Here is a 13,050-nt window from a genome sequence, read left to right on the forward strand (position 1 = left end):
CCATCATTACTTTAAGAAATGAAGGTCAGTCAGTCCAAAAAAATGGGAAAACTTTGAAAGTGTCCCCAAGTGCAGTTGCAAAAGCCATCAAGCGCAACAAAGAAACTGTCTCACATGAGGACCGCCCCAGGAAAGGAAGACCAAGAGTCACCTCTGCTTCTGAGGATAAGTTTATCTGAGTTACCAGCCTCAGAAATCGCAGATTAACAACAGCTGAGATTAGAGACCAGGTCAATTCCACACAGAGTTCTAGCAGCAGACACATCTCTACAACAACTGTTAAGAGGAGACTTTGAGCAGCAGGCCTTCATGGTAAAATAGCTGCTAGGAAACCACTGCTAAGGACAGGCAACAAGCAGAAGAGACTTGTTTGGGCTAAAGAACAAAAGGAATGGACATTAGACCAGTGGAAATTTGTGCTTTGTCTCATGAGTCCAAATTTGAGATCCCAATTGAGATGGTTTGGGGTGAGCTGGACCGCAGAGTGAAAGCAAAAGGGCCAACTAGTGCTAAGCATCTCTGGGAACTCCTTCAAGATTGTTGGAAGACTATTTCCGGTGACTACCTCTTGAAGATCATCAAGAGAATGCCAAGAGAGTGCAAAGCTATCATCAAAGCAAAAAGTGGCTACTTTGAAGAACCTAGAATATAAGACATATTTTCAGTTGTTTCACACTTTTTTGTTAAGTATATAATTCCACATGTGTTAATTCATAGTTTTGATGCCTTCAATGTGAATGTACAATTTTCATAGTCATGAAAATACAGAAAAATCTTTAAATGAGTAGGTGTGTCCATATTTTTGGTCTGTACTGTATATATATATACATTAATGATTGACCTAGCGGCGTGTAGTGCAGCTGAAATAGTTGCTAATGCCAGCATGCACCTTCCAGCTCCTTGTTTTGCGCGGTTCACTGTGTGGTAAAAGTGATAAGATGGAATGATTCTTCAGGTCATTACAATTACAGCTATACCAGATTCAAGCTTTTTCATGCTTTGCTACTTTTACAGTCTAAAAGCAATATTTGACAAAAAATGTATTTGTTTTTGCATTACCATATTCTTAGAGCGTTCACTTTTTCATTTTTTTGCCGAAAGAGCTACCGTATATTAGGGCTCGTTTTTTTGTGGGACGGTTTGGCTTTTTCATTTGTACCATTTTCTTTTACATATGATTTTATGATCTTATTTTATGTCATGATGAAAAATCAACATTTTTGGCATGTATTTTATAATTTTTTTAAGGTGTTCGCTGTGCGGAATAAATAGCGCAACAGTTAAATTAATCGGATTATTCCAGTAGTGGTGATATCAATTATGTGTACTTTTTTTGTTTTAACACAAAGGCTGTATTTTTAGTGGCAAATCGGCTTTTTGTGCACTTTTCTTTGTTTTTGTTTTTTTTTTAACATATTTTAACTTTTTTTTTTTACTTTTTCACTAAGTACCACTTTGGGACAGAAATATTTTTTACTTTGCTCTCTGATCTCATGCTTTCTTTTCATCATATCCTGCAGTGCCGGAGACCTGTCATGTCTCACTGACCCAGCCTGTTAGACTCTGGGTCAATGAGATCTAACAGGTCACCAAATCTTGGGGGTCATCAGATTACCTTGGGGAACCATGGCAATGATCACCACCCGTGATTACATGTGTTCGATCCTGTCAAAGGGAGTCTTTTAACCCCCGTTTAACCACTTAGATAGCACTGTCAATCACGACAGGAGTATTTAAAGAGTTAATCAGCCCCAACCGGTTCCAAAACTGTCTGGGGCTGATACTATAGGGTATCAGCTGTCATGTACATCTGTTACCATTGGGAATTTCACCTGGGGGGCAGTGCTATTCACTTATTCCCGAACATTGTTTTAAAGCGGCGATGAGGGACGAGGTCTGTTAATGACCATCGTTTTAATGTGTAATGGCAGTCGATAAGGGTTTAAACACATATGTTTTTATAACATTTAGAATGCTACAGAGGCCTGTGCATCTGGCCAACATGCTGGTGGGGAAGAAGCAGGTCTAAATTTTCCAATGGGGTCCATAGAATTCTACAGTAGTTATGCTTTTGTGTGTGAATGGCATATTCATAATTCCTAACAATATACTTACTGCCCAATCTGTCTAACAAATGTCAGATTGTTGATGATAAACATCTAGTGTGAATAATCTATAGTGTGTTAATTTTGTACATATAATGGTATGATGAATTGAAGAACAAACCTTGCAGTCTGGCATGATCAAAGCTTTGTTGATTAGAGATTTCTCATCAAAGGTCAACTCTTCTGATCCTTTATTTGTTGTTTTTAAAGATTTTACCCAAAATATTTTTTTCTTGACATGTTTTTTAAAATCGTCCTAAAAGGAAATTTGGGTGAAGTCAGTAAATATAGGTTAAAGAGTATTCAGATATAATTAAAATGTATATATGTGATAAATATATTTTAAAATCCATTCCTCATGCCTTACAAGAGCTCAGACTTTGTGTTATTCAATAGATTTCATTGTTCACTCAGAGAATAAAAATTTGTCCTGGCAATGTGAGGACGCAGATGTGAATAGGGCATTAAAGTATACAGGTGCATCTCACAAAATTAGAATATCATCAAAAAGTTAAGTTATTTCAGTTCTTCAATACAAAAAGTGAAACTCCTATATTAGGTAGTCATTGCAAACAGAATGAGGAGATTCAAATGTTTATTTCTGTTAATGTTGATGATTATGGCTTACAGCCAATGAAAATCCAAAAGTCATTATCACCGTAAATTAGAATACTTTGTGACACCAGCCTGAAAAAATGATTTTAACATCCGAAATGTTGGCCTACTGAAACATATGGTCAGTATATGCACTCAATACTTGGTTTTGCATCAATTACTGCATCAATGCGACTTGGCATGGAGGCGATCAGCTGGTGGCACTGCTGAGGTGTTATGGAAGCCCAGGTTGCTTGGATAGCAGCCTTCAGCTCATCTGCATCATTAGGTCTGGTGTCTCTCATCTTCCTCTTGACAATACCCCATAGATTCTCTATGGGGTTAATATCAGGTGAGTTTGCTGGCCAATCAAGCACAGTGATACTGTTGTCTTTAATACAGGTATTGGTACTTTTGGCAGTGTGGACAGGTGCCAAGTCCTGCTGGAGAATTAAATTTCCATTTCCAATAAGCTTGTCAGCAGAGGGAAGCATGAAGTGGTCTAAAATTTCTGGTTGACATAAAAAGTTCTGATGACATAGCTTCCCAAACCATCAATGATTGTGGATCCTTCACACTAGACTTGCAATCAAGGTCCCAGTGTCTGGAGGAAGAGTGGAGAGGCAGACAGTCCAAGTAGCTTAAGGTCTAGTGCGAAGCCTCCACAATCAGTGATTATATATATATATATATATATATATATATATATATATATATATATATATATATACTAGATGGTGGCCTGATTCTAACGCATCGGGTATTCTAGAATATGTATGTAGTTTATTTATGAAGTTTTCAGAATAATGCAATTTATACACAGGCCAGCGGTTGAGTGTTTCAAATTCTGCGCCTATTCGCGGGCGGACTGCTCCTGTCGCTGATTGTTTGCAGCCGGGCATGACCAATCAGTGAAGCCAGGGCCGGCTCCAGGTTTTTGAGGGCCCCGGGCGAAAGAGTCTCTGTGAGCCCCCCTCTAACTTATACCATGATTCATGATGCACAGATACAGCAGAGAAACATAGCACAGCCAAGTAGCGTATAACACAGCCCACGTAGTATAACACAGCCCACGTAGTATGTAACACAGCCACCATAGTATATTGCACAGCCACGTAGTATATTGCCCAGCCATGTAGTATATTGCTCAGCCACGTAGCATATACTGTAGCACAGACACGTAGTATATTGCCCAGCCACGTAGTATATTGCCCAGCCACGTAGTATATTGCCCAGCCACGTAGCATACAGCACAGACACGTAGTATATTGCACAGACACATAGTATATTGCCCAGCTATGTAGGATATAACACTGCCTATGCAGTATATAACACAGGCAATGTACTATAGAGCACAGCAATGTAGTATATTGCCCAGCCACGTAATATGTACCACAGCCACATAGTAGATAGCACAGACCACTTAGTATATAGCACAGAGATGTAGTATATAACACAGCCCATGCAGTATCTAAGTATCTAACACAGCCCACGTAGTATATAGCAATGTGGGCACCATATCCCTGTTAAAAAAGAATTAAAATAAAAAATAGTTATATACTCACCCTCTGTCGGCCCAGCCCAGGCGTTTACCAATGCTTCTCGCGATGCTCTGGTCCCAAGAGTGCATTGCGGTCTCGTGAGATGATGACATAGCGGTCTCACGAAACCGCTACGTCATCATCTTGAGAGACCGCAATGCATTGACTGGTCACCGGAGTGTCGCGAGGAGCGGGAAAGGCCTGGGCTGGATCCGGGGGGCCAACGGAGGGTGAGTATATAATCATTTTTTATTTTTTTTTATCATTCTTAACATTAGATCTTTTTACTATTGATGCTGCATAGGCAGCATCAATAGTAAAAAGTTGGTCACACAGGGTTAATAGCAGCGTTAACGGAGTGCATTACACCACGGCATAACGAGATGTAACGTAGCCATTAACCCTGTGTGAGCGCTGACTGGAGGGGAGTATGGAGCGGGCACTGGCGGCAGGGGAGTAGGGAGCGGCCATTTCGCCGCCAGACTATGCCCGTCGCTGATTGGTCGTGGCCGTTTTGCCACGACCAATCAGTGACTTGGGATTTCCGTGACAGACAGACAGACAGAAAGGTGGAAGTGACCCTTAGACAATTATATAATATATATATATATATATATATATATATATATATACTGTATTTATTAAGACCTTATTCGGCTAAATCCCACCATGCACAATAGTACGAAAGTAACCAATATTGTCAGGTTTGGTCAACTGTCTAATGTGTATGAGGGCCTCATAACTTTCGTCTAGAAGGTGATGTTGGAGGAAAGAAGTAACCAGCCGGCTGAATTTTCAAAAACTGATCCTTTTGTTCACCTCGGAGATAAACATCTGCCAGAGGAGTTTGGCAGCAATTGTCTCAAAGAGAACACAGGAACACAAACACTGTGTATGGGAGAGTCAGGAAAGATAGTTGATTAGCCAAGAATTAACCATCATGTGATAATGCTCCCTAGAGAAGCACTCCTCCTCCCTTCAAAATTTTTTATCTTTTTAATATCTTGCAGTCATCATATTATATACCACTGTGTACTTGCAATTCTTCATTTTTCCCTTCTACCCAGCTAATTCTTCGCTTGTTATGATTATAACATTACATGACTGAAGACTGACTAGCTGAATCTTTCTAAACTCTATGTAGAAACAGGAAGTCAATTTTCCCTGTATGATTCATGAGTCACTAGAAAAGTCCTTGGAAGGAGAAAGGTGGGAGCAACTGGTTCAGGAGTTGAAAAGTGGAATGATAAATGAAGGAACAAGAGACATTCTGTTTCTGCAATGAGCAGAGAAAAGAGAAGAATTAGCTGGGCAGAAAGGCAAAATGAGCAATTGTACATGCACAGTGCTATGTGATATGATTATTGCAATATATTAAAAGAATAAAAACTTTGAGTGGGGTGCTTCTTTAGAGAGTTTGATATTGACTCACAGGTAAGCTACCTCCAGTGGGTGGCACTAGAGAGGTTTGTTTCTCTTGTAAGAAAACAAACTTGCATACCTTTCTCCCAGAAAATATTGTCTTCTTTAAACATAACTCTGTGTCAGCTTTGAAGGCTCCATAAAGACAAGCAGCACTTTATGATCTAAACCTCCCAGAAAGGCCTTTTTGTTCAGCAAAAGATTACCCTCTTTTGCACTGAAAAGGGGCAAGAACTTTTAGCAATGGCTATTAAATGAAAGGCATCAGCATTGGCAATTTGAAAGAGGGGGTGCACACCTTTTAAGGACTTGATCAAAAGGTCAGCACATCCAGTAAAATGAAGCTTTTGTTAAAGGCTGCAAAGTTGCATGTTGCAGGGGTTACTAGAAGGGCAAATTCACTGGATCTACTGAAGCTCTCCACATGCAGTATGTGTATAACAAAGGTCAAGTGCAGTGTTTGATTCTTTCTGTGGATTTGGCCTGGCCTACTGATGCTATGGCACACACAAATGCATACTAGGTGGAAGTTTTAGGATGTACGCTAGGTGACTTATAAACAGTAGCGTAGCTACCGGGGAGCAGAGGGGTCCACCTGGAGCTACACTACTGTAACTGTATCAGCCTGCACATCACGCCGATACAGTTACATTCTGCAGCAGAACAGGGAGAATCGATCTTCCAGCTCTGCCACCCAGCCCCTCTGGGGCCCCTGAACAGGTGGTGGGGGGCCCGGTGCCAACAGTGTGCCCCCCCATCATCACAGGTTCAATTGTATCGGCTAGATGCCAATACAGCTGACCACATTTATGAAAGGAGTTTTATGCTCCCCCTCCCATCATCCCCCTGTCAGCATCGGACGTCACTGTCGCCAACACTGACAGTGGGCGCGATGACATCATCACTCAGCGCCCATGGTCCAGAGATGAACAAGAGCTCAGAGAAGCGCAGCAACCAGGAGGAAGAAAGGTGAGTATTTATTTATTTTTTTAATGGTGCTGCATTATAATCCAGAGGCTACCTATTGGGGTGCATTATAATACAGAGGCTGCCTATGGGGGTGCATTATCATACAGAGGCTACCTATGGGGATGCATTATAATATAGAGACTGCATATGGTGGTGCATTGTAACAAAAAGGCTGCCTATGGGGGTGCATTATAATATAGAGGCTGCCTATGGGGTGCATTACAATATAGAGGCTGCCTGAGGGGTGTGTTATACTATAGAGGCTGCCTATGGGGCTGCATTATGCTATAGAGGCTGCCTATATGGGTGCATTATACTATAGAGGCTGCCTATGGGGTTGCATTATATTATAGAGGCTGCCTATGGGGGTGCATTATGCTATAGAGGCTACCTATGTGGGTGCATTATATTAGGGGCTGCATTATACTATAGAGTCTGTCTATAGGGGTGCAATATATTACAGAGTCTGCCTATGGGGAGTGCATTATACTATAGAATCTGCCTATGGGGAGAGCAGTATACTATATGGAGACCTATGGGAAGTGCATTATACTATATGGAGACCTATGGGGAGTGCATTAAACTATATGGAGACCTATGGGGAAGGCATTATACTGTATGGAGGCCTATGTGGAGTGCATTATACTATATTGAGGACTATGGGGAGTACATTATATTATATTGAGGACTATAGGGGAGTGCATTATACTATATAGAGGACTATCTGGTGTATTATGCAATATGGAGGCTAGGGGTGCATCATACAGTGTGGATATTACAGTGATAGGGCCATCATACAATGTTGGAGCCATGTACTGGCTTAAGCATGGGGACACGTCTGGCACTGCAGGATCTGAATCCCTGGCAGCGTAGTGTGTTAGTGATGTAGCCTTTGTTACGGTGGTCCCAGCCCTATGCTGGTCATTCACTAGGTCCCCCAGTGTGGTTCTGGGATTTTTGCTCACCGTTCTTGTGATCATTTTGACCCCACGTGGTGAGATCTTGCGTGTAGCCCCAGATCAAGGGAGATTATCAGTCGTCTTGTATGTCTTCCATTTTCTTATTATTGCTCCCACAGTTGATTTAATCACACCAAGCTGCTTGCCTATTGCAGATTAAGTCTGGTACAGGGCTACAATTTTTTTCCTGGTGTCCTTCAACAGCTCTTTGATCTTCACCATAATGGATTTTGGAGTGTGACTGTTTAAGGTTGTGGACAGGTGTCTTTTATACTGATAACAAGTTCAAACAGGTGCCATTACTACAGGTAATAAGTGGAGGACAGAGGAGCCTTTTAAAGAAGAAGAAGTTACAGGTCTGTGAGATCTAGAAATCTTGCATGTTTTTAGGTGACCAAATACTTATTTTCCACTATAATTTGCAGAATAAGTCTTGCCAAGTCAGACAAGGTGATTTTCTGGATTTGTTTTCTCATTTTGACTCTTAGGGTACCGTCACACTATACCATTTCGATCGCTACGACGGTACGATTCGTGACGTTCCAGCGATATCGTTACGATATCGCTGTGTCTGACACGCAGCAGCGATCAGGGATCCTGCTGAGAATCGTACGTCGTAGCAGATCGTTTAGAACTTTCTTTCATCGCTGGATCTCCCGCTGTCATCGCTAGATCGGTGTGTGTGACACCGATCTAGCGATCTAGCGATGCGATCCAGCGATGCGTTCGCTTGTAACCAGGGTAAACATCGGGTAACTAAGCGAGGGGCCGCGCTTAGTAACCCAATGTTTACCCTGGTTACAAGCGTAAAACTAAAAAAAAACAAACAGCACATACTTACATTCTGGTGTCCGTCAGGTCCCTTGCCGTCTGCTTCCCGCACTGTGACTGCCGGCCGTAAAGTGAAAGCAGAGCACAGCGGCTGTGCTTTCACTTTCACTTTACGGCCGGAGGTCAGTGAGTGCAGGAAGCAGACGGCAAGGGACCTGACGGACACCAGAATGTAAGTATGTGCTGTTTGTTTTTTTTTAGTTTTACGCTTGTAACCAGGGTAAACATCGGGTTACTAAGCGCGGTCCTGCGCTTAGTTACCCGATGTTTACCCTGGTTACCCGGGGACTTTGGCATCGTTGGTCGCTGGAGAGCTGTCTGTGTGACAGCTCCCCAGCGACCACACTACGATTTACCTACGATCACGGCCAGGTCATATCGCTGGTCGTGATCGTAGGTAAATCGTATAGTGTGACGGTACCCTTATAGTTGTGGTCTACCTATGATATCAATTACAGGCCTCTCTCATCTTGTTAAGCGGGAGAACTTGCACAATTAGTGGCTGACTAAATACTTTTTTCCCCACTGTATGGTATCTACCACTGACCATATGGCGGCAATATCCATGTTGGTCTTTATATTGAGATTATTTTCACCAACAGGGCGGTCATCTGCTGAGGTTCTCCTACACTATTAGGGTGGGTCACCCAGTTGTAATCAAGGTTACTTGGTTAGGGGCCCACTGAGAAGTTTTGCCCCCCCTGAACCAAGCCCCTAGCTACACCTCTGCTTATAAAGCTATATAGACAGGTGATTCCCACCTCCAGAATTGAAGCCATATCCAGAGCAGTTTAAGAGCCCAAGGTACAGACATGCTCCAAGAGTGAGGACCCTGGGGTGCCTTAACTCACTAAGTGTGACACCCCCACTTGACTTATTAGCAGATTTGCATGCACTTCACTTTCATTCTTTGAAGAACACGTCTTTTTTTCAAGCCTTTTGTCTAAAATGGGCAATTTTTAAATTTAATTTACCAGTTGATGCTACAGTCAGGTAATAACTGTAAAACCTTAACTGTAAAACTGTTTGAAACCTTTTCACAATGACATTTCAGGGTATGGTTCCACTATGAGTTCCCTCATGATTGGCATAAGAGGGAAATGTGTGGCTTTCAGGTTCTGCTTCTCCCTTGAAACCCCTGGGTCTCCTACTGAAAGAGAGTTAGTTTATATTGAGCTCCTAGTTTCACTAGTTAGGTAGGGGAAATGGATGCTGGGAGCACCCTAACTTCTGAAATGGAAGGCCACTGATCCCATATTCTTATGGCGTCTTTGGGGGCCTTTCTTTGTAGGCAGTAGACAGATATACTACATCCTTTTTTGTGGCCCTAGACAATATTTAAAGCAATCTTGGGTTCTTAAGGAAAAAAATAACTTACCTATCTTTTTTAAAATATCAGATATTGATGTATAGAGTTGTTCTCCCCAATGGATAGCATTAGCGAGCTAGGTTTATTCCCTTTAGAGGAGAACTAATTTACCAGGAAGTCTTGCCTGGCCTATGACAACTTCTGACAAGAAGAAACTGTATTCCACTAGACCCCAGATTTTTTTATGGAAAAAGGACAAAGCAATTGGAAAAACAGGTTTCAGTGTTGGTACACAGTCAATGAACAACAGTATTTAAATAAGCACACAGTGTCATTGTCCAAGAAACATAAGAAAAAGCATAAATACACACCGTGGTTCTCAGTAAAATAACATTAGCTTTCTCAAGGTCACACGGAGCACATTGACACCAGACGTCCCATTCAGGTTTCCAATAAAATAGGAGTAGAAGAAATCCTAGGGAAAAAATGTACCCAATAATGCAAAGTGCTTGTCTCCACATCAGTGTTCTGTATCCAAACAGCTCCTGTGAAATTAAAGAAACAATAGGACTGGATGAAAATAGGTTTCACCGAATATCTTCTCTTTTTAGGCAAAGCTCTTAACATAAGGCACTTTTTTAATCTCAAACTTCTTATGGCACAAGGTTTTTCTAGTTGATATTTGGACATGTCTATATGGACACTACTAAGAGATGGTTGCTATGATAAATTAAACAATAATTACATGATATATTATTTATTTTTAAAAACTAAACCTGCTATAGAAACCACACTGTATTATAAACTGCATACTAACGCTGCATTGTGCATCTCAATTAATGCACAAATGAGCCCAACAACCCTATTCACACTCTCTTATTCTACTTTTAAGTTAAAGATATTCTGTACAAAATCAAAAAGTTCTAACAATATTAAAGAGAACCTGTCACCCCGAAAATCGCGGGTGAGGTAAGCCCACCGGCATCAGGGGCTTATCTACAGCATTCCGTAATGCTGTAGATAAGCCCCCGATGTTACTTGAAAGAGGAGAAAAAGACGTTAGATTATACTCACCCAGGGGCGGTCCTGCTGCTGGTCCGGTCGGATGGGTGTCTCTGGTCCGCTGCGGAGCCTCCCATCTTCATTCCAAGACGTCCTCTTCTGATCTTCAGCCACAGCCTCTCTGACCTTTCCGGCGCCTGCGCACTGCAGTACTTTGTTGTGCCCTCAACAGGGCAAACAAAGTACGCCTGCGCCGGAGCCGTGGCTGAAGATCAGAAGAGGACGTCTTGGAACGAAGATGGGAGGCGCCGCAGCGGACCAGAGACACCCATCCGACCGGACCAGCAATGGGACCGGCCCTGGGTGAGTATAATATAATGTCTTTTTCTCCTCTTTCAGGTAACATCGGGGGCTTATCTACAGCATTACAGAATGCTGTAGGTAAGCCCCTGATGCCGGTGGGCTTACCTCACCCGCGATTTTCGGGGTGACAGGTTCCCATTAAATGTAAAGAACTATTATTATATTCATTATTATATTTCTTCCATTTTCTTTCCTGTAACAACTTGTCTTTGTTTTGTTTTATAAAAAGAAAAACAAATAACCTTTTTTAAAGAGAATAAAAATCTAAGTGTGATCAGCATAACATGTGAGGAAGCCTTGGGGATACCACTGTATTGCCTTATCTTCCCTGAAAGAGCATATGGACATGGGGTGTACAGGTGGAATACGCCCTTTTAAAAGCAGCCATTGCATTGTATTTGGTGTTGTCATCTATCTAGGCAATTAATTCTCCATTCCCAGTTCCTGTCACCTACTGATCTAATTTTATGTGAGTCATTAAGTCTCGTTATTTTTATGAGCAATTACAGTAACTAGTGGAATACTGGTCACACTGAGTTGCAGTGCAGATACATAATCCCAAATCTTTAGCAAAGACCTCAATAATAAGTGCAAATTATTTTACTTGTGTCTCCTTATGTATCTGATGTGTCTTTCGGCTACCCTAATAGAACCAAAGCCCTTGTGCAACTTCTGCACCCTTTTTAGCAATGAAAAAACACAAAAACTGAGCTTGGTTTAAGTTGGTATACATGCAGCACATAAACACATGGTCACTTTGGCCATAAAGCATACAAAACCAACTAGAAGCAAAATAAACATAAATCCTGCTGTAACTAAATAAGAAAAAAGCAAGAGTGCATTTAAATAGCACAGAGTTCTTAGTTATACTGTCGGGACCAGGGCCGGACTGGGACTTAAATTCAGCACAGGCATTTTTAAGAACACAGGCCCACTTCTTGTAACTTCTGTAATCTTGCTCTCTAGATAGTCTCAAGGTACCTTCACACTGAACGATATCGCTAGCGATCCGTGACGTTGCAGAATCCTGGCTAGCGATATCGTTCAGTTTGACAGGCAGCAGCGATCAGGATCCTGCTGTGCCATCGCTGGTCGGTGCAGAAAGTCCGGAACTTTATTTTGTCGCTGGACTCCCTGCAGACATCGCTGAATTGGCGTGTGTGACGCCGATTCAGCGATGTCTTCACTGGTAACCAGGGTAAACCTCGGGTTACTAAGCGCAGGGCCGCGCTTAGTAACCCTATGTTTACCCTGGTTACCAGCGTAAAAGTAAAAAAAAACACTACATACTTACCTTCCGCTGTCTGTCCTCCGCTGTGCTTCTCTGCACTGTGTAAGCACAGCGGCCGGAAAGCAGAGCACAGCGGTGACGTCACTGGGGGAGTAGTGATTCTGCAGCATTACAGTACATACACACATATACAGTGCATGTATATTATATACACACACACTCACATACAGTACATATACAGACACATAAGGTGCATATATACAGTATATATACACACTAGATGGTGGCCCGATTCTAATGCATCGGGTATTCTAGAATATGCACGTCCACGTAGTATATTGCCCAGCCACGTAGTATTTTGCCCAGCCACGTAGTATATTGCCCAGTGACGTAGTATATTGCCCAGCCACGTGGTACATTGCCCAGTCACGTAGTATATTGACCAGCCGTGTGGTATATTGCCCAGCGACGTAGTATACAGCACAGAGCATATTGCCCAGCCACGTAGTATATTGCCCAGACACGTGGTATATTGCCCAGTCACATAGTATATTGCCCAGCCACGTAGTATATTGCCCAGCCACGTGGTATATTGCCCAGCCACGTAGTATATTGCCCAGTCACGTAGTATATTGCCCAGCCACGTGGTATATTGCCAAGCGACATAGTATATTGCCCAGTCACGTAGTATATTGCCCAACCACGTAGAATATTGCCCAGCCAC

General features: G+C 42.2%; 1 protein-coding gene across 1 annotated transcript in view; it reads right to left on the reverse strand.

The window, feature by feature from the left end:
- Positions 1–13,050, reverse strand: part of LOC138638125 (probable cation-transporting ATPase 13A4) — a 234,021-nt gene that overhangs the window by 156,068 nt on the left and 64,903 nt on the right. The window contains exons 2-3 of the mRNA XM_069727154.1: positions 10,102–10,275; positions 2,227–2,361 (exon numbers count right to left, since the gene is read on the reverse strand). Coding sequence (XP_069583255.1) covers positions 2,227–2,361; positions 10,102–10,275 — 309 coding nt within the window. The remainder of the gene's footprint in view (positions 1–2,226; positions 2,362–10,101; positions 10,276–13,050) is intronic.

Source organism: Ranitomeya imitator, chromosome 5 (assembly GCF_032444005.1).
Source record: "Ranitomeya imitator isolate aRanImi1 chromosome 5, aRanImi1.pri, whole genome shotgun sequence".
NCBI lineage: Eukaryota > Metazoa > Chordata > Amphibia > Anura > Dendrobatidae > Ranitomeya > Ranitomeya imitator.